This window comes from Neopsephotus bourkii, unplaced genomic scaffold, assembly GCF_033783945.1.
Source record: "Neopsephotus bourkii isolate Nb327-2 ecotype Australia unplaced genomic scaffold, CSIRO-AGI_Nbou_v1 NB_804, whole genome shotgun sequence".
NCBI lineage: Eukaryota > Metazoa > Chordata > Aves > Psittaciformes > Psittacidae > Neopsephotus > Neopsephotus bourkii.
Window position 1 is genome coordinate 3,181,881 of NW_026901300.1, and position 24,725 is coordinate 3,206,605.

The 24,725-nt window shown below is 58.2% G+C and overlaps 3 protein-coding genes across 7 annotated transcripts in view; 1 reads left to right on the forward strand and 2 right to left on the reverse strand.

The window, feature by feature from the left end:
• The first annotated feature begins 5 nt into the window (after window positions 1-5).
• Window positions 6-5,011, forward strand: GAS2L2 (growth arrest specific 2 like 2). Its single transcript, XM_061355584.1, has 7 exons — window positions 6-221; window positions 323-692; window positions 1,282-1,520; window positions 2,337-2,444; window positions 2,987-3,083; window positions 3,390-3,642; window positions 3,795-5,011. The coding sequence occupies exons 1-7, from the start codon at window positions 24-26 to the stop codon at window positions 4,909-4,911; spliced, it is 2,382 nt and encodes a 793-aa protein (XP_061211568.1). The 5' UTR covers window positions 6-23; the 3' UTR covers window positions 4,912-5,011.
• Window positions 5,012-7,937: 2,926 nt separating this feature from the next.
• On the reverse strand, window positions 7,938-14,262 carry RASL10B (RAS like family 10 member B). 5 transcript variants are annotated; one of them, XM_061355562.1, is made up of 4 exons: window positions 14,175-14,262; window positions 11,253-11,624; window positions 8,930-8,974; window positions 7,938-8,491 (listed from the first exon to the last, which is right to left on the reverse strand). In XM_061355562.1, the coding sequence occupies exons 2-4, from the start codon at window positions 11,466-11,468 to the stop codon at window positions 8,054-8,056; spliced, it is 699 nt and encodes a 232-aa protein (XP_061211546.1). In that variant the 5' UTR covers window positions 11,469-11,624; window positions 14,175-14,262; the 3' UTR covers window positions 7,938-8,053. The 5 variants fall into 5 exon arrangements, with proteins under 5 accessions (XP_061211546.1, XP_061211547.1, XP_061211544.1 ...); XM_061355563.1 differs by having other exon boundaries at window positions 11,253-11,573; window positions 14,175-14,191; XM_061355560.1 differs by lacking the exon at window positions 14,175-14,262 and adding an exon at window positions 13,415-13,944 and having other exon boundaries at window positions 11,253-11,573.
• Window positions 14,263-16,318: 2,056 nt separating this feature from the next.
• The window catches only part of AP2B1 (adaptor related protein complex 2 subunit beta 1), a 78,618-nt gene continuing 70,211 nt past the window's right edge, over window positions 16,319-24,725 (reverse strand). The window contains exons 21-22 of the mRNA XM_061355574.1: window positions 19,528-19,682; window positions 16,319-18,537 (exon numbers count right to left, since the gene is read on the reverse strand). Of these exons, the coding sequence (XP_061211558.1) occupies window positions 18,463-18,537; window positions 19,528-19,682 (230 nt within the window). The 3' untranslated portion in view covers window positions 16,319-18,462. The remainder of the gene's footprint in view (window positions 18,538-19,527; window positions 19,683-24,725) is intronic.

The window sequence follows — 24,725 nt, forward strand, 5'->3', positions numbered from 1 at the left end:
GAGGAGCAGGCGCTGAAGGGTTAATGGGGAGTGTTTGCAGCCGGTCCCTTGTCACCAAGGAGAAGGGAGCAGCACTTGGGAAGGAAACAAAACACCCACTGCCCAGGAGGGTGATTTGCTTTCCCCACGCTGCATTACAGCCCTTGGACCCCACAAGGGCTCCTGACACCACCAGCACAACGGCATCACCATCCCGGGTGGCAGAGAGCAGGCAGCACCGGGTGAGTGTGGCCGGTGGGGAGGTGGGCTGGGGACATGTCCCCATCACCCATGTCCACACCACCCATATCCCCATCACCCCTTCCCTTCCATCTCCTCCCAGTCTTATGGCAAAATGTGGGGGCCGCCGTGCCCGGCGGTGCGGAGCATCCGTCCCTACCGCTCCAGCGAGCAGTACCTCTATGCCATGAAGGAGGACCTGGCCGAGTGGCTGAAGGAGCTCTATGGCCTGGACATCGAGGTGGGCACCTTCATGGAGGTGCTGGAGACGGGCTCCGTGCTCTGCTCCCATGCCAACAACGTCACCCACGTGGCTGGGGAGTTCTCTCGTGCCTGTCCCAGTGCAGCCCAGCACCTCCGCCTGCCCGCGGCCGGTGTCGCCTGCAACCTGGCCGCACAGCCTGGCACCTTCCAGGCCAGGGACAACGTCTCCAACTTCATCCAGTGGTGCAGGAAGGAGATGGATATCAAAGGTAAGGTGCCAGGCTGACCATGACTGGGTGCGATTCCCCTGTGGCTGCTCCTGGCATCACCCTGGGTGTTTTCCCATACATCCCACAAAGCCAGTGCCACCCAGCACCATGGGCACACGTCCCAGAGCTGGGATTTCTTGCACAAGCTCCCCCAGGCTTGGCAGCAGGGTGCTGGCACCCAGATGGTGTGTTTGCTTGGGTGCTGGAAGGGTGGAATTGTAAAGGATGCGTGCTATGGCATGATCCCAAACATCATCCCATCAGGAGCAGTCCTGGGTCTGAGCAAAGGGTCTATCACCGTGTCCCCACCACTGGTGCATGCCTGGGAAAAGCATAGGCATGGAGTGACACAACCTCTGCACACTGGGTTTTGTGGCTTTGGGATGCCATGAGAGAGCCACAGCGATTCCACTTGTGGATGCTCAAGGAGAAGGCTCTTTACCCCAACTCTCATTGGACCATTCCTAGAGGGATGGCTTCAGGAAATAACACCCCTTCGGGTGGATTTTGACTCCGCCTGTGCCCCATATCCCCTTTGTCCCCATCCCCACGCACCGGCCCCAGCTCAACCCAGCCTGCCCTGCCCCAGACGTGCTGATGTTCGAGACGGAGGACCTGGTGCTGAGGAAGAACGAGAAGAACTTTGTGCTGTGCCTGCTGGAGCTGGCGCGCCGTGCCGCCCGCTTCGGGATGCGCGCCCCGACCCTCGTGCAGATGGAGCAGGAGATCGAGGAGGAGCTGCGGCAGGAGCTGGACCTGCCACCAGCAGACACCCCCCTGCCCCGGCCCCCCCGGAAACCACGGGACCTCCACAACCTTGACCAGATGGTATTGGAGGGGCAGGGAGCGGGATGGGGATGGGGATGGGGATGGGGATGGAGATGGAGATGGAGATGGGGATGGGGATGGGGATGGGGATGGGGATGGGGATGGGGATGGAGATGGAGATGGGGATGGGGATGGGGATGGGGATGGGGATGGGGATGGGGATGGGGATGGAGACAGAGATGGGGATGGCAATGGGGATGGAAGATAGATGGAGATGGAGATGGAGATGGAGATAGATGGAGATAGAGATGGAGATGGGTGGGGTAGGGAATGGCAATGGAGATGGAGATGGGTGGAGGTGGAGATGGCGATGGAGATGGAGATAGATGGAGATGGAGATAGATGGAGATAGAGATGGAGATGGAGATGGGTGGGGTAGGGAATGGCAATGGAGATGGAGATGGGTGGAGGTGGAGATGGCGATGGAGATGGAGATAGATGGAGATGGAGATAGATGGAGATGGGTGGGGTAGGGGATGGGGATGGGGATGGGAATGGGGATGGAGATGGGTGGGGAAGGGGATGGCGATGGAGATGGAGATGGGTGGAGGTGGAGATGGAGATGGCGATGGGGATGGGGATGGAGATGGAGATGGGTGGGATAGGGGATGGCGATGGCGATGGGGATGGAGATGGGTGGAGATGGAGATGGGTGGGGAAGGGGATGGCAGTGGAGATGGAGATGAGTGGAGGTGGAGATGGCAATGGCGATGGAGATGGAGATGGGGATGGCAATGGGGATGGAGATGGATGGGGATATCCACCCCAGGACCTTTCCCAGTGACCATGATGAGGACCTATCCCTGGTGCCTGCAGGTCCAGCACCTGGTGAGCCGCTGTACCTGCCCAGTCCAGTTCCCCATGATCAAGATATCTGAAGGGAAATACCGTGTGGGTGACTCTGACACCCTCATCTTTGTCCGGGTGAGTCTGCTTGGCCCTGTGCTTTTAGGGCACAGGCATCAGGAATCTTGCTCTGCTGCCACAAAGTCTCTTCCATAATCAGCCCCCAAATGGGGTCAATGTGTGGGTTTTGACTGTGATCCCCAAGGGTGGGCAGCAGGGAAGAAGCTCAGCCCTGCAGTTCGTGTTTGCATGGATATAACCACCCATGTGTACAGGGCCAAACCTGCCATTCCAGCCAGAGCCAGGTCTTATCCAGCAGTGGGAACACTGGGATGCTCCATCCCTGCCTGGATCCATCCCAAAGGGCTCAGCACATGATGGTGGAGCTGGGCTTTCCATAAGGCTCCCCACTCTCCTCGGGGTGATGAAATGTGCCCATTGGGATGGCAGCGGGAGCTGAGCCCCCACGCTTCAGTGCACAGAGCCAGGGATGAAGCTATATCCTTTGGGAGACTCGGGGGCACTTAGAGCAAGCCCAGAGCCCTCAAAGCCCGGCTCAGCACCCTCTGTATAGAGCTGTGGGTCGCACCGGGTCTCACAGCACACGGCATCCCCTGCAGATCCTGCGGGAGCACGTCATGGTGCGGGTCGGGGGCGGCTGGGACACGCTGGAGCATTACCTGGACAAGCACGACCCGTGCCGCTGCACCTCGCTTTGTGAGTCCCTGCATCTGGGGTTGGGGGGGGGGGGGGCGCTCCGCCGTGGGTCTGGGTCCCGTTTAACAGAGGGGGAGGCTTCATTCCTGCCCTGCCCCGTTGCTTTCCCTGGTTGTGGGGACTCTGGCGGCTTCGGTGGCCGCTAGAGGTCACGGCAGACTGATGGATGGAGCCGGTCCCCCAAAGCCCCATTGCAGGGAGCATCCCGGAGGGGCCGGATGCTGAGCAGCGGGTGGTGGGGGGGGGGGGTACACCGGGGGGGGGTGCAGGGGCAGCGGTGCTGAGCCCCCGTGGTTCTCCCTGCAGCTCACAAACAAGCCTTGAAGAGCAGGAGCCCGCAGCAGCAAGTGCAGCACGAGATCCGGCTGTGCCCAGCCGCCAAGGGCCGCGGCCAGCCCCAGCCCACCGTGCTGGTCAGCCGCTCGCAGAGCCCCCTGCCCCCTGTCACATGGGGGTGCCGGGTCCCCCCAAGCCCGAGGCCCCCTTCTCCGGAGGGCTCAGGTCACCCAGTGGGTGCCAGCCCCCGCCGGGAGCAGCCCCAGAGGGTCCCTTCGGGCAGGTGAGTGATGAAGGGCCCCAAACCATCCGCTTGGAGCAGTTTTCCTCGCATCCCTGCGTTCCTTTCCCTATCCCTTCTGGATGCGCCCAGCTCCAGGTGGGATGTGGGGATGCAGCAGCTCCCCAGCCCCTCTCCCCTCTTTCCTCTTGCAGGACACGGGAGCCATCAGCTCCCCCTTTGGGACGGCAGCCGCCTCCATCCCGGTCACCCGCTCGATCCGGTTCTGCCTGCAGGGCGCCGAGCAGGGCACCCACCCCTTCCCGTGTAGCCCTCAGCACACAGGGCAGGGCACTGCACGGGAGCACCCCACTGAAATCCCCCATGGCACCAGCACGGGGCAGGCCCAGGGCACCCAGCACCCGGCTGGCACCAGCACCCCCAAAACCCACCCAGCAAGGGGGGAAACTGCCTGTGGAGGCAGCCAGGCCGCAGGAAGGGGGGGTCCCTGCTGTGCTGCACCCCCGTGCCCGTAGCCCCATCAAGGTCCATGCCCCTTCCCCGCACCAGGGTGACTCACAGAGCCCACAGGAAGGGAGATGGGGAGCCCCTGGCCGGGGTCACCCCTTGTCACCCCGAACCCCCCCATCCAGGCAGCATCCGAAACAGGACAGCAGTGTTAAATCCCCTGCCAAAGCCAGCCCAGCCTCCTGCCGGCCCCCCACCCCAGGGTGCAAGGGCTGTGCACCCCAGCAGTGCCACCCAGCCCCAAGCCCAAGGGCTGGGGATGCTGAGGAGCTGGTGGATGAACCGGGGGGAGGCTGTGGTCCTGCTGGGGGGAGTGAGGGGATGCACGCACAGCCCCCAGGCTATGACAAGGTAGTGGAGGAGCTCACCCGTGGGCACCAACCCCTGCGCCCTGCAGGGAGCTGGGTCCCCAGCATGGTCCCACAAGCCGCCCCACAGCCCTCTGTGCCCCCAGATGGGGAGCAGGCAGAGGGGTCAGGAATGGGGGCCCAGACCCCGCAGGCAGCCAGGGCCAGCAGCGTCCCCAAGCCCCGGCGGTGCCTGAAGAAGCCCGAACGCGTGCCCTCCATCTACAAGCTGAAGCTGCGGCCCAAGGTGCGTCCCCGGCGGGACCACAGGCCAGGCAAGCGGCCCTCACGCATCCCCACCCCAATGGGGCAACGGCCGCCAGCCCCCCGGGGTCAGCATCGCCCCACGGGGCTCCCCCGGCACCCCCAGCCCAGCAGCACCCGTGCCATGACCAAGCCATCACTGGCTGACAGCGGTGCCTGGCTGACCGACGATGATGAGGAGGCGTGGGTCTGACCCCCAGGTTTCAGCAGGGTTGGACCCCACACTTGTCCTAAGTGATGCTGGAGCTGTGGTACCCAAGGTTGGTGTGGGAAGGATGGATTTGCTCCCAGGACACCCATTGCTTTTTGGAGCTGCACCCTCTCCTTCCCTATGGAGTTGGTTGTGGATCACCCTGATTGTGCTCTTGTGCTGGTTTTGGGTGGAAAAATCCAGCCCCAGGTTGAGAGAATGGGGCACTTTCTGCAGGGAAGAGTGGTGCAGCTGGCCCCTATGGTGTCCCCATAAAGCGGGGACGCCTCACACCCAGCATCTAGGTGTGCAGACCATCTCATACCTCAGCCTTCCTCATCTGTACAACAGGATCAACAGCAAGAGCCTTAAAGACTGGAGAGAGGGGGTTCAGAGGCATGACCATTGCTGAGCCCCGTGGGCTTCTTTATGGTGGGAGACCCAGGGGGGCAGTGGTCACTTTGGTGGTGATGGTCAGCGTGGTGGTTGTCACCAAGGGTCATCGCCTGCAGCCATGGACCCGTCCATGTTTGTGCAATAGAGACGTACCAAAGCTCTTCTGTTCCAGCATCTTTTCCATATGGGTGGGGAGGGACAGAGGATGATCCTGATGGGGGGTCATGGCGAAGGGAATTCCTGCTGGGGGTCTGTGCAAACATCCCTCTGAGAGCCCCATAGGGGCCCGAAGAGCCCCATGCTCCAAGAGAGGAACAAGCCAGACCCACACCCCTGCAGAGGAGCAGCAAAGGAGAGCACTGGGGTCCTGAGGATGATGAAGCTGGTGGCCAAACTGCTCCTTTGGCAGGGGAGAGACCAATTCCCCCTCCCTGGCCCATTGCCCCCAGTATGAGAGCCGTGACAGCAGGACCCGGTGGCACGGGCAAAGAGCAGCGAGGCGGGTACAGAACAAGGGGACAGACCTGATTTTTAATTCCATTTCCAACGAGGGAGTGCAGGGCGTTACAGGTGGCACAGACACCTCGGGGATCTCCAACAACAGGTCCAGGGGGAAAAAGAAAGCCAAGTCCAGGCAACCGGGACACTCACCGGGGCAGGAGGAGGAGGAGAGAGAAGCATCCTTGCTGGGCTGGACCGAGCCCGGGTACCACACGCACCCATCACCACGCTGGGGACAGCAGTGGGGACATCCTCAGCCTCTGCCAGGCTCAGGAGCAGGTTGGTTTAAGCAGGACCAGGGTGGCTTTGTGTTAAAGGGCTCTTGTAGCTGCTGCTCTGATCCCTGCCAGCCTGGGATGCTCCAGACCTCCCAGCCCTCTTTGTAGCCCTCTTTATCTCGGGAGCTGGGAAATGCTGTCGGAGCAGTGAGTTATTATTACTAATATAACTTTGTCTATAAAGTGCAATAGAATATAACAATTATATTTATAACTTTTTCTTTTTCTTTCTTTTTCTCCAAAATACTAAACAGATGCTATAAAAACCGGTAACTAATTGTGCTATAAACTGCAGGCTACAGGGTTATAACAAACAATGTATTGGTTTAGTCGTTGATATGTGTACATCGGAGCACTTTCCAAATGCTTTATTATTAGCATTTACCAAGGAGTTTCCTTCTCAAACAATTTGGAGGGGTAAAGCCAACCAGAGACCGATAACGTGGATTCACACGTGTCCGTAGATCCTGATGGGATGAGGTCAGGGGCTGTGAGGAAGCCCAGTCAGTTTGCCATGAAGGCAAGGGATGGGGATGAGTGCCACTGCCTGCTTCCAGTCGGGGCTCTCGAGCCGCTGAGCTCCTCCACCACCTTTTCTCTTGGTTTTCCCTTATTTTACCATTGTGGAGCAAGGGGAATGGGGTTTGGGAAAGAGGAGGAGCGTGACCCCAAACCCCGCAGCACTGGGCTGCAGGGCAGCGCATGGGGTATGAAATGCACTGAGTGGGAAGTGCCCCCCAGAGCACAGCGGTGCTGCTGTGGGATGGAAACCTGGAGTGGGGGAAGAGATGGAGCTGGTGTCCTCTGCCAGAGCACTGCTGAACACGTGCATCGCCTGTGTCACACCAGACACCACTGACATGGATCACATCCATGGATCGCATCCATGGATCGCATCACAGCCTCGCACCCTGCTCTGGGAGGTGAGGATGCACTTCTCCATGTCCCAAAGGGAGCCAGAGAAGGAGGCACCACAACACCTCACCAGCACATCCTCCCAGCACCATTTCCTAACAGGAGCTGCCCTTGGCACCAGGAGAAGACAAGGATGCGCTTCAATCTGGTGTAGAACAACCTGGAAGATTAAAACCTAATAACGAGGCCTCGATTTCCTATTAGGGATAGACAGGGGGGAAAAAGGAAAGTAACTGGAGATCAAAGTCCAGGTCCCTATTGCTTTGGAGGATGCCTTCGCACCGCTGCCAGCTCCCATGGATGGAGGCGAGCATCCCGATGGGAAAGCCGGTGCGGGGTGATGGAGTGAGGGGCTGCCCTGGGGACACCGGGGGGTGGTTGGATCCCGCTGAGCCCGGGACACGAGGTAGCGGAGGGGTGACCTGCCCGGCAAGCAGCATTCCGGGGTTATTTGGTGTTCCACAGGCCGTGGGGAGGAGGAGGCAGAAGGGGGACTCGAGGCCCTGGGGAAGCAGCACGCAGCACCCATGGGATGGAAGGGGCAGGATGGGGGCTGTGGTTTAGTGTTTTCCTCCCCCCTCCTCCTTTCTTGCTTTCATCCAGAAATTCCACCTGGAAATCTGACCCAACCGAGCCAAAAGAGAGCCCCTGTGATCCAGCCTCTTGCTGGAGGCTGCTCTGCCCTTAGGAGAGGAACCCCAGTTCTGAAGGGGGGACTCCCAGCTCCACCGTGCCCCAGGGATGGAGCCGCGCTGGGACACAGGCACTGGGCAATTCCCTTCTGGGAGGCAGGTGATGGCAGGCAGCAGATGCCAGGGAAGGATGGACCCAACCCAACCTCTGGGTACCACCGGAGGCATCTCCTTTACCCCCCCATGCCACGCAGCACGTCAGGCACAGCAGAGACACAACCCCCCCAGAACAGCTTTGACCCCGAGTGCCTGGGGAGGGCTCAGTTTAACCATGGTCCTCCCTCACCCCTTGCTCTCTCCAGGCATCCCGGCCACCCTCCTGCCCATGGCATCACCCTGTCCAAGGTGCACTGTCCCCATATGTCACCGCAGGGTACCAGCGCTGGCGGGGCAGCAAACCCCGAGGTGCCTCCAGCACCGCTTCCACCACAGCATCACCCCCATCGGGCGGTGACACCGGGGAGCCGCGGTCCCCAAGGATGGATGGCCACGACGGCACGGCCAGAGGGGTCCACGGGGGCCGGGGGGGCTCACATGATGGTGCATCGGTTCCTGCGCAGGGCGCCCTGGAAGCGGATGGTGGTGTGGACGTGCTTGCAGCGGGCGCAGCCCACGCTCTTGAGCAGCTCGCTGAAGAGCAGCAGGATGTGCCAGTTGTACTTGGCCGAGCACTCGATGTAGCCGCACTTCCACGTCTTCTTCACCAGGTTGGAGACGTTCCAGCGCGGGATCACCCGGCCCCGCTGCAGGTCCCGCTTGTTGCCCACGATGATGATGGGGGTCTCGGATGTGCCGATGACCCTGGGGAGAGAACACAGAAGGGGACAGGGCACAGCGTGACAGTGGGCCCGCGGACCCCAACCCATCCCAAACCAGCTCTTGGCTTTCGCTTGGCAAGAGGGATGCGACTCCTCTTGCCTCATCCCTCTTCGTGGCCAGCCCCGCATTGTGTCAGCCCCAGTTGCTTTCTGCCCTCACCCACAGGTGATACCCACCCGGGGTCATAGCATCCCAGACTGGTTTGGGTTGGAAGGCACCTAAAGCACATCCAGTTCCATGGGTAGGGACACCTTCCACTAGACCAGGCTGCTCCAAGCCTCATCCAGCTCCTTCTGCCCTCAGCTCCAGTTTTGCTTCAGGGCTCCCAGCCCCGCAGAGGGGCTTTGTCCCAGTCTGCAGTATCACATCCCCAGTGCCTAGAGCAGGGAAGCACTGCGCTGCGGGGCGATGCATCCCTACCTCGTCTCCAGGATCTGCTGGCGGATGGTTTTGATGTACTCGAAGCTGTCAAAGCAACAGATGTCATAGACCAGGATGTAGGCATGGACGCTCCGGAGCCCCCTGCAACACACGTCCGCCCACTCCTGCAAGGTGCAGAGAGGGATCAATCCTGGCTCGGCCCCAGCACCATGCCTGGGGGATGCCCCACACTGGGTGCCCACTCTCCAGCACCCATCTCACCTCTGCTCTGCCCTCACCCATCCCTGCGATGCTGCATCTGCCCCCCACAGCCCTTCAGCCACCCCATCTCCAGAGATCCCTTCTTCCCCTCAGTAATCCATAGGAGAGCGAATGGGATTTGCAGCCGCAATTCCTCTCTTGATCAAGGATCGATGCCCAGAGGTCCAGGGGTGAGCTGGGAGCAGGGCTGGATGCACCCCTTGCCCTGGATGTAAAAGCTTCATCCTCCAGAGCTGTAGTTAACCAGGGATGCGCCCTGGCTTGAAGGCAGGGCAGGTGAGGAGGATGCTGAGGATGCATCCCCATCCCTGTGGGTCAGAGGGGGAAGGTGACAGCAGGGCTGTCTGGAGGGGACATGGAGACAGGAGAGGAGCAGTGGCTGCTGTGGGGTCTGTGGGACTGGGAGCTGGGGCAGAGGCAGGCAGGGGTGGCCTCTCCACAGCCCCAGTGTGGAGCTGGAAGGAATGCACTTTGTCAGGGAAGCTTTGGGTTTCCAGAAATAGCAGGATTATTTTTTCCATGCTATAGGATCTGTCCCACTTCCAGCCACTTTCCCAGTGCAGCAGCAGTGCTGGGAATGGCAGCCCATGCTGACAGCACCACAAACCCTCCTGAGCACCACTGGAGATGCACCAAGGAGGAAAGGCATTGCTTCTCCTGAGCAAACCTCTTTGGTACCATGAATCATCCCTTGCTGGGTTTATCACTGGGATGATGCAAAGCAAGACCTAGGACTGAAGGGAGCTGGGGAGAGGGAAGTTTTGGGTGCAGGTTGGTCTCCATCACAGACTGCAGCAGGGGAAGGAGCTGGGACACCGAGGGCAGGAGATGCTGTGCAGCTCCTCAGTGTCACAGCGGTGCAGGCGGATGGAGCAGCAGCATCTCTCGGTCCCGATACACCTGGGAGACCCATACGTTGCAGCCATTCCGGGGTGCAGCTCGCTCCAGTGCTGTGATGTCAGGATGGTTTTCCTTGTGTGGGCAGCTTTTCCGGGATGCTCAAGGCTGGAGGAGGCTCCCATGTGGGAGCGGGATGCTGGGGAGCCACTAGCAGGGATGCTGCTCCTGGCCATGGAGCCTCCCAGCAAACAGAGCCGTGTATCCCCCACCACAATCCTCTTCTTTGCCCTCGGAGCCATCCCTGTGCCCAGCCTCTCTTCCCAGGAAACCTCCATCTGCTCCCACCGGCTGCATCCTCTGGAGCCCAGCGAGGCAGGGAGCCAATGGAGTGTGGCAGCATCACTGCCGTGTCAGTACATCACCCTTTGCTATTCCGGGCTGTATCTCCCACTGACCTGTGGTTCCCTGCACACATCGATTCATCCTAAACCTCCTCGTCCCCCCTGGAGCTCCCACGTCACCTCCCACCTGGCAGCACAGGGCAGGAGCACTACAAGGCCCCATAACCCCATCCCCATGGGGCACTGGAGTGATATCATTACACTGATTAGATGTAAGAGAGAGCCCAGCTCCTATGGAGGTGCCCCATTGCCCTCAGCCATGGCTTCTTTCCCCACAGCAGCGGCACAACTTGTGCGCTATGGCTTGAGCCTAAAATCCCCTTCTTCCCCATTAAACCCCCTTGAAGCAGCACTGGTGGCAGCGCTTTATGACCCCATGCAGCCTTTTGGGGCTGTTCTGGAAGCACCTGAGGGGGGCTTGGGGAGGTGCTGGTGGGCTCAGTGCTCAAGAGATGTGTGGGGTGACAACCACACCGGGAGGGGATGTGCAGCCCTGCTCTACCTGGCATGGGCAGTGCATGCATCAGGGTCTGGATCTCCAGGAACCCCTGGTTCTCTCCTGAATGCTCTGGCCGTGCTCCCCAGCCCTTTGGTGGTGCCAGCTCTGACTGGGATCCATCACCCAGCTGGATGGGACCACGGGCATCGTTAGAGGAACACCATCCCTCCCACATTTGCCATCATTTTAGGTGAGAAAGCCTTAAAAGACACATTACCCATGGCCCGCTCAGCCAATAGCCATGAGGACGCGATCCCTCACACCAACAAGCACAGGGAGAAGCATCCCCTGAAGAGAAGGACCGGGGATCCCAGAGGATTCTACAGCACCCCCCCCATAGCGCTCAAGCCCCCATCCCTACCTGCAGGGTGTTGACGGGGAAGGCGGTGATGGGGGGGAAGTCCATGATCTGCAGGTCGTGGACGTGGCCGTTCATGACGACGGCGGGCAGGTAGACGCGCCGGGCCGTGGTGGGCACGCAGACCTCGCTGAACTCGTTGTAGAGGAACTGCCGCACTATGGCACTCTTGCCCACGCCCTGCGCTCCCAGCACGGCGATCTTGACCGTTGCCACCATGCCGCCGCGCGCCGGCCGCTGCCCTGCTGCTGCCCCTGCGGTGCCGAGGCTGCATATTCCCACGCAGGGGGCCTCAGCCCCATTCAGGATGCATTTCCCCTGTCACTGCCAGGCCAAGGAGGAGATGGTCAGATCCCAAAGGCACCCCGGGCGCACCTGCAGGTGATGCGTTTCCGATGGGATAGGGTTGGTTTGTCCTCGGGGAGCAGGAGCTTTGGGGGATTTGGCACTGCAATGTCCCCCCTCGGGGGGTCCCACCCCGCAGAGCCAAGGATCTGGGTGAACTCCATCCCAGGAAGGAGCTCCATATTCAGCCCTTTCGGTACCAGAGCAAGGAAACCTCTAGGAAAGGGTCTGTGTGGCTCAGGGTTTGCAGCACTGGGGGCTCACCCCACAGCATCCATAGGAACCCTCACTGACTGCTCCATCCCAGTGCTGCCCCAAGCCAGGGAATCCATCTTCGCTCCGCTTGGACAGCTGGAATTGCCTTTTGCTGGGGCAGGGGGGGGGAGATCGCTCTGTGCTGCGACAGCTTTAATGTTTAATTCCAGGCTCTGAGCGGTTTGGCAATTAACTTGATGGAGGCTAATTCCTGAGCCAGCTGACGGGGTGAGCCCACGAGCTGCTGGCACATGTGTTGAGGCCAGAGAAACTGGGGCAGGGGGGGACACAGGGTGATGGCCCACACGTTAAGGATGAAGGAGCAGAGTCAAGGAGCCCAAACACCCACTGGTCCCAGGTTCCCAAGCGGGGGCTACGATGGAAACAATGAGGGTGAGGGGCTGGGTCCCGCTTTTGCTTGCTCCCATCATTAGGAAGTGGCTTGTGCTTAATCCCAGAGTGTGGATGCTTTCAGCAGCGTGTGATGCTCTGGTCTGTTGTCCCTGAAAACCATCCCCAAAGCACAGGGCAGCGGTCCCTGAGCTGGCAGAAAGCAGCAGGTTCAAACCACCCTGTCCTGACTGCTTGGTGGAGGTGTTTGCCCCAGGGGAGCTTGGATGTGGATGTCCTGGCTGCTGGGATTGCCGGGCTTCCTGCGGCCCCCCAAGCTGGGCCATGGTGCCCACCATCCCTCACCCTCCTCACAGCAAGGCTTGGGGCTGGCAGGGCCTGACCCAGCCCCAGGGCAGCAGCAGGTCTGTGCCCTGGGCAGGGCACCACTGCACATGCATGGCACATGGTGCCGGGATCATCCCCTGGGGTGCCGCTGCCCTCGGGGACCCACTCACCCCAGCCCCAGGAGTGGTTCCATAGGGACACCGGGGTGCAGGAGCCCCCACACCGGCCCTGCTGGGGCCTCTCTCCACCCGCAGAAAGCACTGTCATTGCAAGTCCCCGGGGGCCACCCTGCTGCAGGGACAACCCCTCAGCACCCCGCTCCAATGCGGGGCTGGAGGGCGATGGAGACACAGCCGACACCCGGCGCCCCGGAGCGGGCTGAGGACACCCCCAAAACCCCGTCCCCCTCCGGGCTGGCACCCGGGGGCCATGCATGAGCCGAGCCGAGCCGGCCCCAGGACGCTTTTGCGCCCTAAAGCATCGCACCCCGACCCGCCTGCCTCCGTGGGAAGCCGAGGAGCGGAGCGGGGATGCGGTGGGAGCGGGCGGCGAGGGGGAGGCTGCCCCGGGGAGGGGACCCCGGCCCCGGCGCGACCTTGGGCAAGCGCTGCCCCCCGCAAGCCCTGACCCCGCAGCCGGGGGATGCTCTCCGCGGCGGCAGCGCAGCATCCGCGGCACCGGGGCGCTGGGGCTGGGGGAGCTCGGGGGGTACCGGGGACAAACGCACCCCGCAGGCCGGCGGGGATGGGGAACCGGGGAGCACCGGAGCTCAACTTTCGCTGGGGACCCCCCCCCCCGGACCCGGCTCCCCCCAGGCCCCCGGCCCTACCCAGCGGCAACTTCGCCCCTGTCCCCCCCGTCCCCGTTCCCGGTGGGTCCCCCCCTACCTGGCAGCAGCGGCCCGGGCCGGCGGCGCCCCGGCGGGCGGCGGAGCCATGCGGCGAGCCCGGAGCGGGGCGGGCGGCCCCGCTGCAGAGCCCCGGCCCGGCCCGGCCCGGCGCGGCGATACCGAAGGGCCGGGCGGCGGCGGGGGAGCCCGGCCGGGGCACGGGGCGGGCGGTGCCGGCGATGGAGGCAGCGCCCGGGGGGAGGCAGGCACCGCTCAGGCGGGGATGCAGGCGGCGATGCTCGGGAGTGATGCAGGCAGAGCCCGCGGAGGGAAGGGAGGCTCTGCCCAGGCGGGGATGCAGGGGATGCCCGGGGAGGGATGCAGGCAGTGGCCAGGCAGGGAAGGAGGCAGCGCTCGGGAAAGGAGGCAGGGAATGCCCAGACCGAGTCGCAGGAAGCCAGGAGGGGCACAGCGGCTTCTCCCGGGGCTCTGGGGAGGTGCCGATGGGAAAAGACCCTCCCATGTCCCCCCTGCAGTGTGCTGGGTGCAACACCCTCAGCCTTGCCCTCCCCGGCGCCCAGCAGTGTCTGTGCCCTCATGCCCGATCCGTGGGAGCCCCCAGGGCCAGACTGCTCTGAGGACGGGGGTAGGACCCGACCCCTCCCCTCCTCTGACACCGCTGCTCCTGTGCTCTCAGGCACATCCCCTCATCCCCAGTGCGCCAGGCCCCTGGGCCGCTGTCCCTGGGTGCTGCCAGGCCCCACCAAGGGAAGGACACTGCTGCTGCCGTTCCGGGACACCCCACAGCACGCATTTACCTGCAGGCCGGGCAGTGAGGAAGATGCTGGCCACAGCTCTGGGAGCGTGGTGCCGGCCCTCAGGACACGCTGCCGATGGGCTCCCTGCAGCTCTCTGCTCCTCGAAGGTCCCCGCTGCAGGTCCCCCTGACACCACCAAGCACCAGGGTGTCCCCACGGCTCTGGCTGCGGTCACACAGCCTTGGCTGAACCCAGCACCGGCCACAGCACGGCTGGGCTCCTTCCAGCCTCATCAGCACCGGCAATAACATCACCTCCAGGGGGGTCTTCTCCAGGGTGAGGAGGGGGAACACACTGCCATACCCTTCCTGGGGGAACGGGGACAGCAGACACAGCCCCAGGGCGCAGGGGGACAAGGGCAAACCCCAGGGCAGCCTTTGTGCCAGCCCACACCTCAAAGGGAGCCGGAGCCCCTTCGTGCCTCACATTACACCCAGCCTTTCCATTCGGGGCTTATTTCGCTGTGGAGGTGCCTGATGCTCACAGCTAGGGAGGTATCGATGCATCCCTCGGGGTTATCACCGGCCCTAGGTGCTGCTCTGCTTCCCGAGCTCCTCTCTCTGCATTGCCATAAAGCAGCCCGGAGCCCTGGAACATAGCTGGGAAAGGGCAGGGATCGCGGCTGCACATGAACCCTCCTGCACAATCCAGCCTCGGGCTATATTTAGCAGCTCTTCACTTGCAGGTTTATGTGTGAAATTTAATATAGGAGGCAAGGGGGAGGGAGCGGGGCTGGATCCTGGATCCCGGCGCATCCCCACTGGCTGCGAGCTTTATCCGACGCAAACCTAAACCCATCCATCAAAGAGCTCCCGTGTCCCGGCACGTGGGCAGCCCTAAAACCCTCTCCCCGTGCTGCATCATGAGCTCGGGGACCTGCTGGCACCCGGTGCTGGTCCTTAGCACATGTACCAGCATGGAGCAGGATGGGTGCAAGGAGCAGCAGGGGTTGGGGGAGCCCATCCAGCACAGCATCTCCATCCAGAGCACCCAGGGGTGCCTGCCCCACAAGCGTGGGCCTCAGGAAGGGTTAAGGCTGTAGGGATCAGGCCCATCCATCCCTGTGGCAGCTCCCAGCCCAGGGAGCGCTGGTGGCCCCTGAGCTCCCAGCACCACAGGCTCATGCTGTTATGAAGCAAACCCAGTCTGCAGGGTACAGGATGGCCTGGGGCTGGTGTGTCCCTGTTCATAGGAAATGAGCCTGCTGCAAATCCCTCCCCAAGGAACCTCTGCAGAACAGGGAAGGAGGCAAAAACCTTTCCCTTTGCCATGGGATGTGAAGGGGACAGCAGCCAGCCCAGCCCAGTCCTCAGCATCTTGTACCAGCTTTAACTGGGCCAAATGCTTCCCAGGCTCAGCCCCAGCTCCACAGCAAGGAGCAGACCCTCAGGGGGCAATGACCACCCCACCCCATCTCATCCCAGGCACACAAGGGATGCATGAAGGGACACAACGGCACCACCAGTGACCCCAAACCAGCCTCTCACTGCTGCTACAGACATACGCCAGCTTCTAACCCCAAACCACCCCACCACAGAGCACCCCAGGCCTCATCTCCAAGTGCCACAAAGGCAAGGCTGGGCAGGGCAAGGGATGCAGCTGCTCTGCTGCTTGTGTTGTTGCACTTCTGCCCAGAGCTTGGGGCTCTGCAAAGCGCAGGCTTTGGAGCCTGAGACAGCACCAGCGATGGGAAAACTCTATGGAAAACACCAGCACCAGGCTGGAGCAGTCCAAATGCATCGACTGTCCTGATTCCATCGTTTCACTGCAGGCAAAGCAGGTCCATTACACACAGCCCACCTGGGGCCCAGCAAGGGCTAAATGGGTACATCCATCTCCTGTGACAAGGTGCCAGTGCCCCCTGCAAGCAAGTGCCCTTTTCCTGCTGCCTTTTGAGCGGTGAAGAGAGCAGCAGGCAGAGGCAGAGGACTGAGGGTGATCGCAACCTCCCCGCCCTGAAAGCCCGTTTCTGGGGGGCTCTCCATAGAAATGGCTGCTGCAGTGAGGGGGAAAGGCTCCAGGGAACAAGCAGCCTCCTTCTCACCGAATGCAGCCTTCAGCCCTGCCTGCTCCCACAGGCAGTGCCACAAGCACAGGACGTGGGTCCTGGCCCCAGCCCCACAGAGCCACGCACAGCCACAGCATCGTGGAAATGAGTTTATTGACACGGAGGGCAGGTAAAGCCTGAAGAGCAACACAACCACGCGGCCAAGGCTTGGATGAGCAGTGCGGTGGGAGAGGGCAACCACTGCGGGAGCCCAGGCTCTGCCCTGCAGTGCAGACACCCATGCATGCACCCAAAAAGCTGGGAAATCAGACAAGAGAAGGGGGTGCTCAGCAACCCCTCCTTGCATCAAAGCTACACCCTCCTCCCTGCCCCAACACAGCACCACACTCGGTGCCACCGGTGCTTCCGTACTTGCTCTATGAATGGCTGTTGCAGGATGCTCTGCAAATCACCTCCAGCACACACAGGCAGGGCTCAAGGGCTGGATTGCTCCAGCTCTGCCCCACTTTTCCCCCAGCCAGAGCAGAGGGGTTCCTAACACAGGGACATCACCTTCCTTGGGGTCCTGCAGCTCCAACCGGAGCTCCTCAGCTCCCTGATGGAGTCTCTTCCAGGGCACTGTAACCTTTTCCCTGCACTGACTTCCTGGCTGCAGACAATGTCAAAGCCCTGATGGACTATCTCCCACCATAAAGCACGGATTGACTTCAAACGTGGCATCTAAAGAGGCAACATGGGGGTTGCTATGCGTAGGAGCTTTGCTTGCTGAGGAGTAGATGGCATCAATGCATGCTGGGGAGGGCAAAGCCACTCTGGTTAGTGATACAAGCAGGACAAGCTATGAACGGAGCAAGGACATGCAAGAGGCTTTGCTTTCACTGCTGCTGCTGCAGCACTTAGTGGTTGCAATGTGGCAAGTCCACAGCCATGGACTGGAAAGGGAAGCAGTCCTGGCCCTAAGGAGAGGCTGGAAAGAGGGACCAGGGTATGGGGCTGCTCAGGACAGGGGGTGAGAGCAGGAATCAAAACGGCCTCTGTGCTCCCATGTGCCTCTGGGCACAAAGAGCCAAGGTGCACATGGAAAAACACTTCCACCATCTGCTAACTCAGCCCAGCCTGAAGGCCGCAGGCAGGCAGGGAGCAAACACCATAAGCCCAAAGCATCTCCCATCACACCATGGCCTGGGTTTTGGGGGACAGCACAGGGAGAAGGAGCTCTGCTCCCTTTGGCACCCGAGACACTGCCAGCAGCAGCCCCCCTGTGCAGGGGCACAGCTGGATTTACCCCCACGAGCCTCAGGGGTTAGCGCAGCGCTGGGTGAAGGTGGCACAGCTCAGAGGACAGCTGAGAAGGCAGTTTGGCCATAGCAGGCACGGAAAGCACAAGAAGAGGGGCTGCAGATGGGTGAGGACGCAGAGAGCACACCTGGAGCTCTGGGAAGAGCCTTTTGCTCTTAGAGTGGGCTCTTTTCCTTCATTTCATCCACCGTTGTCCTGTTACCAAGCCAGGTCTGCAGCTTCTCCCCACACAAAAGCAGCCTCACTTCTCCAATCAGCAGCTAATGAGCCAGGGAGATGGTTGCAGTGAAAACACCATCAAAAGCAGAGCTGAAGCTGTCAGCACGAGTGTAATAAAAAACCCCTCTGTAGGGCTCCATCCGCCTCCAGGGACCAAACTGATGGCTCTGTTCCTAATGCCCCGAGGCTGTGCTCACCCTGTTAGAGCCTGACATCCCTGCAAAGCTCCCCCAAGACTTCCTTGGAATCACCTTCCCTTTTAGCCAATTCCAATAGAAAAACTCAAAAAAACCAACCCAAAAGTATAAAAATAGAAAATAAAGTGCAGTGTTACGTTTTCGACACTTTTCGCCTTGTTTTAATGAGCCGACGGATGGGTTTCTGCTTGTTTCTTTTTTCCCAATGAGTTTACAAAACGGGACCTACGCCTAAAGCCATTTAGAAAACACTGGACATTGGCACAAGATGGAGAAGCCCACGAGAACAGACAAGGAGTGAGGGGCGAGGGGGACGTGGGAGTAGTTGAAGCAGTGGTTACAAACTCCATGGACGCTAAAAATACCAAAGGGGTTTGTTTGCTATCATCGTTAGCACGTGGATACTAATTGCTACCTTGAATCAGTGCCTTTGACTGACATCCTACACATGAATACAGCTGCTTCCAGTTAAGAGTGCTTTCCCCTGCGCTAGTGATGAAGGAGGATCTGGGGACCCCTTTCTCCCGGCCTCCTTCCGCAGGGTGAGGCACAGGCTGAACTCCTGTTAGTTCTTCAGGATGGCATCGTAGGCCTGGTAGATGTACTGGGACACTTCGGGAGCTCGGCATTTCAGGGAGAGCTGCAAAGAGGAGAGGAGAGGTCAGTGGTGGTGCAAGGGTAGGCAGGAGCTCCCTACCATCTCCAGGAAGGCAACTGGAAACATCTGACCTACCGCATGGGTTGCACACATCATGGATGTGGCTGATGGCAGTCAACATGGATGTTTCTGCTTCATCACCAAACTGCCTTTTCAGAGCTTGCTACAAGCAAGAGGAAAGCAAACTCCCACTGTGGGCTTCCCAAGTTCCTTAACAAACGTATGCACCTCTGCACGCATGAAGGAAAGGGATGATGCCCCAAATCTGAGACAAGGGACTTGCTTGCTCTCATGCTGTAAGTCACAGCACTAAACCTGGAGGCTCAGTCCTGATGGACACAAAGTTGGCTGCTGTCAGCCCTCTCTAAGAGGCAAGCATGAGGCCGAGACCAGGTTTGCAGCATCAATCCTTGTGCAAACACTTTAAATCACCTTTCAACGCTAGTTCTCAGACCATGGGTTTTTCTTGAAACTCCTGGAACAGCTTCCAACAGGAGCTAAATCCTTTAACACCAGGATGCTCAGACATGCAGGTGCCCGGAACACAGAGCACCTCTGCACCAGCCACAGGCTGATGCCAGCACAAGGCCAAAGAGGCTGTGACATCCAGACAGCCGGTCTGCGCTGCGGGAACACGGCAGGGCATAAATATGTCCTTGTTTGTGATAGGGGGAAGGGCATCCTGGCAATGCTTCCTCGCTAATGTCTCTTGGCTTTATCTCTGGGTAACCTTGGCAAGGAGCTGCTCATTGCTGAGCGGGCATTATCCCAGCTCACTGGTAACCCAGCAGTGGGATTCTGGTGTTTCTCACTTGTTTTCCCCAGTTCCCTGGGCATCCCTAACCTCCCCCCCGTCAATTAACAGGATCCCCCCCAACAAACCAAACACATCAGGAGAAACCACTCTGTGTGTGATGTGAGTTAGAAAGATCCCAGCCTGCACCATGTGCCCACTGCAGTCCAGCACCTCACCGTGTAGTTTGGGTTCCCCGGTTGAATGCGAAGCTCAGCCAAGATCCAGATGCCGTTGGTGAGTTTCAGAGACTGGTAGAGCATGTCCTGACCCTCCACGTTCCTCTTGGCAATGGTGTAGACATTGTTATTCTGCAGTTTGCTGGAGACAGTGTCTTCAGAGAGACAGAGGAAAAACACATCTGTTAATTCACATTCATCATCTGCAGAGACAGGAGAGCCCAGAGGAGCATTCCCAGGATGCAAGCGCACAAGGAAATGCTGACTTTTGTCCCAGGGTTTTCCCTGGGGACAGGAGCAGACATGACACAAGGAGAAAAAAATCCAGTTCATTCCTTTCAGGCTGTTAACCCTTGTGATGGATTGGCCCATCTTGCAGGGCTTTCACTTACTGCTCATTGCTCTGGGATGCTCAGGATTTACTGCCTTTATCAATGCGAGTCTGCAGCTCAGAGGGTGGAAGGACTCTGCTTTATCTATAGCCCCCAACCAGCCCCAGGCAAGGGAACCTGAAGGCAGCCAGAAGATGAAGACGGAGAAGAACAAAGATCACTGCCTGAGGCTCGCTTGGGAACCTGGTTCTAAGGTCCTGTCCCAACCATGACAGCTCCCTCCTGCTTCTCCCATGCACAGACACTTCTGACCAAACCAATGTCCTACCAGGTAGTAAAAATCCTTCCCTTTCTTTTTAAAGCCATTACTTGACAGTGTAAAAACCCAGACATCTGCCTCTTAGACAGCACAGGACTGCGATACAGCTTTTACACACTGTACGACTTCAGCACTCACAGATGGGTGACTTCACCTGGAGGCCTGCATGGATGGAAGCACGACACGTTATTTCTAAGGGGCCTTTCAAAGAAACAAGGACCCGGGCAAATAAGCAGAACACAAAGACCCAAATCAGTGGCCTCTGGATGCCAAGGGGCAGCTTCTCAACACAGCATAGAGCAAACCTCAGTCTCTGGATGCCAGTAAGAGGGGCACATTCCCACTCTGGGTGGGAGGCTGAGGGAGGAGGACTCCCCCCTGGCAAGCATCACTGGCAAATTCCCATTCCTAGTGTCCAACAGGAGAAACTGAACTCATTCAAGCTCTCTGCTAGGGCAGGATGGAATGCCCTGTCTGTGCCGGGCCATTATGAGGAGGTTGTGTTCTTCTGAAAGCAAGCAAGCAGAAGTGGCCCTAAACCAATTTGTGCTGAAAGCCAAGAGACTGGAAACGTGGGAACCATTTCAAGGAGCACGAGGAGCAAGACAGCAGCAGAGAAGCAGCACAAAGTGACCGTGCAGCTCTAATCCATCCCTGCACCTAACACCACCGAGATGTGCCAGCATCAGTGCTAGATTTGAGAACGGACACAAGTCTGTGCTAGTACATGGAAGGATGAGAGAGGGAACATGTGCCAGGGAATGGTAGAAGCAGGAAAGAAAGAGCCTCGTGAATCTACACACTGATGCAGAGACTTGGACCCGCTGCTTCTCCCCAGGGCAGCACTGATAACCAAAACTGCAGATCAGCTCCACAGGCAGCCTGGACCCTTTGCCTGCAGCTGGGCTGAACCTCTTTGGTCCCCAGGCTTCAGAGCAGCTACATGCAGGTCGAGGAGGGTTCAGGCATCCAGCTACCCAGATACACTCAGATTTAGGTTTTCTCTCTTCCCCAGTTACTATGGAAACTGGCAGATATAAGTAACTGATGAGATCCTTTGCTTAAAAACCCTCATTCCCTCTGTCTCCTCCTCCCACCTCTACTCCTCCTCTATACAACAAACTCATCCAGATTTGGGAAATGGGGAATGCAGAGCAGTCCTCTGCTCACACAGAGCACGGCTGGGAGAGACATCATCCACCAGGGATAAAGCCCAAAATCCCACCTCTTTGTGTGACCCCAGCCAACGAGAGCAGCCTCCAGGGCTTTTAAAAGGCAGGGTTTTCAACAAGCACTGGCTCAGAGACTACGTCCTTGTTTGCAAGGGATGGTGGTATTAACTGTGATTTTGTTTGCCCGGTTTTAACAGGCTGTGGTTAAACCTTACCAGTTTGAAGTCTCTCTGGACACATTTCCTGGAAGTGGAACTGCTGCAAGAGGTTTCAGACTTTCTCCAGTCATCCTTATACCTGCTGGCAGCCATCTACCCATCCACTGTCACAGCAAAGGCATTCCCCAGGGAGCATGGGTGCTGGTTGGAAGCAAGGCTGCAATTGGGAAGCTGGAACTCTGGCAGCTGTGGAGCTGCTACCCCATTACACAGCAGAGGAAGTGAGTGCTCCTGCTGCCCAGGGAGCTGTGCTCTGGGGGCACAGTGGGTGAGATGGGGCTGCAGAGCTACTACGCTTATGCCAGTCTTCAACTGATGGCACCTCCCAACCTTGCCTTTGCTGGAGAGCAGGTTTCCAAACAGGGGCATGCTTGTAGGGGGCTATAGGGAGGGAAACTGAGGAAAGACACTCTTAGGAAAGCCTATTTCCACCTCCCTGTCTCACCTCAGTTACCCTCTGAAGAGTGCCAGAAACCCTACCAAAACATACTCTGTCTCAGGCAGGCACCCACAGCAACGGTTAACAGGCTCAAGTGCTGATGCTTGGCTTGCCTGGCTCCTCCTGCCCCTCTCTCAGCACAGCTGTGGGGACTGGTGAGATCCTACCCCTTCTTCTCCCAGTTAGCAGCTCCCATCCCTCCTGTGCTCCCGGAGATGTCAGGATTCGGGATTTTGGAGATGGGGCAGAGTTGCTAAGCAACAGTGCCAGGCTGTGCCTGGCTGAAGGCAGGACCGCTAATGCCATGTGACAGCACAGCCTTTGAAAGATAAATACATTTAAAAAGGCAGATATTTGCTGGGAGCAGAGCACGGAGCCCAGCACAGCACCCACCGGAGCCCTGCTCAGTGCCCAACACAGGCAGCAGGAGGGCTGAGCTGTGCTGCTATGTGTCCCCCCCTACACGTGGGGTCTGGTGACTGCAAACCAGAGCCACAGGAGCCCTCCTGCAAGTCAGCACAGTCTATGCCTGACCTTGTTAAGCAACTTTCTGCAGGGCTCCTTCTTCTGGCTCAATGCTTGCTCTCAAACCCTTCTTGAAGAACAACGTAAGGATACAGAGAGGCTTCCCCATCCCCAAGGCCAGGGAAGCCTCTAAGATCAATCCATCTTTTAGGGTTGGTTTTTGGTTGTTTTCCTTTTCTTTTGCTTTTTAAACAGAATTCTTTCCCTTGCCTCAGCCCAACAACTGAACAGCACACACGGAAACACAGGCACATAGGGAAGAAAGCTGGACAAGGGCTACTCCTTTGCACTGAACTAATCCAGTTCTTTCCAACAGCACTTTCCTTCTGGGTAAAGCAAAGGACGTGCTTAAATCCTCTACCCCTGCAACTTAAGAAGTTCACTTCCAAACTCAAAGAGCCATGATGCCCAGCTGGCAACAATAGGCGTTTTCCCAGAGGACTCACACAACTCAGGAGCGACACCAACAATACAGCCTCTTTTGAACTTGGGCCTTTGTGGTGTTCTTCACAAGCCCTGGATATGAGGAAGTAAAATTTAATGACTACTTTTTATGCTGTGGTAGCTGGAAACATCCCCATGCCATTCCCAGCAACAACTGAATGGTTCTGAGCATCCAGCCAAGGGCTGCATTAAAACACCAAATGCACCTGCAGACTCTGATCTAGTGGGGAGGCACTTTGGTCAATATTATGACAGCACACTCATTTCCAAGACATGGAATATACACGAGTTGTATAATTTATTAAATGATCAGGTTACTAGATTTGCACATCCAGAATAAAATCATACCAGAGAAGCTTGTGTATGATTGTCCCTCAGGTTCCAGCAAGAATATCCAATTTCTCTTTGTTCTAGCATTAGCAAATTACTTGGGGAACCAAAGTGACCACTGCATTCCAGTAAAGCCATAATGAATTCCAGACACTAATAACTGTTGTTTCACACCTAACTGTGGGGCAGAACAAGCAAACCCAAAGCTCTTAGAGCTACTGAAGAGCACACCAACTAATTGCCTCCTGTCAGCTCATCCTCCTTCACTCCATGGGTTTGGGTAAGCAGGCTTTAGAGAAAGGAAAACACTAAGTTAATCTGGTTTGTGTATTTTAACTTAATGTAACAGTCCTTTCAGATTCAATCAAACTTAGCATGTGCAAACAGGCAAAGCAAGCTCAGTCGCAGGGAAAACCTCAGTTGGCACAGTGACACCAACTGCACCCAGATTATCTGAGATATAACAGCCTAGGGATCTATCTTCATGCACTAGATTCTTTCATTTTCATTAAGCCCACCCCAATTCAATTAACTTAGCACTGGATTCATAAGAGATGAGAATGTTTGGGTAGAACCCTGACCTTGTGTTTCCATTAGAAGTTCTATTTCTGAACATGGTTTGCTCCATGGAACTACCACAACCTCTTCCTAAGAGGCAGACACATGAAAGAGCTCCAATGAATTCAAGATGTACAGTGCATCCTAAGTGCACCCTGACCCCATGATATACAACTCCAGAGAGACTTGTTCCTCCACAGCCATCCAGCTCCAGCCCTAAAGAACAGCCTCAGACCACAGACCACTGCCAGCTCTCACTGGTAGGAACCTGAGTCCCAAATCCCTCATCCAGATTTAAGCACTCCTCTCTCACTGAGTCACTGGGAACTGTAGGAATACCTTCAAGGGTTCAGGATTTGCTTTTTGTTTGGAAACCAAAATGCTGGAGACTGGGAACAAGAGTGGAGAGCCCTCATCACTGAAAGGCCCCAGAGCCTGGCACCTTCGGCTTAGGCCTGCAGCAGCCAAGGTTTTCTGGTTGTTCTGTGCCCTGTTAACGGGGTGAGCTGCCAGGGACTGGAGCTTTCTCTGCCATCCCCATTGCAAACCATCAAAGCTTGAATCAATCCTATTTGGCTCTGCTTGAGGGCATAGGAAGGATCTTTTACCTGCAAAGGCCTGGGAGCACTGATTCACAGACAAGCATCTCCACTGATGGACTGTGATTATCTCCTTTTTGCTTGAAGGAACAAAGGAAGGAATCTGGGGAAGAGCCTGCAGTACACACAAGAGGTGCTGTAAGGTGACTGCTGCACCCTGACAGACAGCTCTGGGTGTACATGAAATGCACAAGCTGCTTTTCTTGACAGCTAAAATCCCTGTTCCAAGCCCCTTTCACTTTGGTCTAAAGAAAAAGGAATT

Coding starts and splice junctions, on each gene's coding strand:
- RASL10B (XM_061355562.1), bottom strand. CDS start 11,468: ATGGTGGCAACGGTCAAGATCGCCGTGCTGGGAGCGCAGGGCGTGGGC. Junction 8,975..11,252: donor TCCCCGTCAACACCCTGCAG/GTAGGGATGGGG, acceptor TTGCTTTGACAG/CTTCGAGTACATCAAAACCA. Junction 8,492..8,929: donor CAGCAGATCCTGGAGACGAG/GTAGGGATGCAT, acceptor TTCTCTCCCCAG/GGTCATCGGCACATCCGAGA.
- GAS2L2 (XM_061355584.1), top strand. CDS start 24: ATGGGGAGTGTTTGCAGCCGGTCCCTTGTCACCAAGGAGAAGGGAGCA. Junction 693..1,281: donor GAAGGAGATGGATATCAAAG/GTAAGGTGCCAG, acceptor GCCCTGCCCCAG/ACGTGCTGATGTTCGAGACG. Junction 3,084..3,389: donor GTGCCGCTGCACCTCGCTTT/GTGAGTCCCTGC, acceptor TTCTCCCTGCAG/CTCACAAACAAGCCTTGAAG.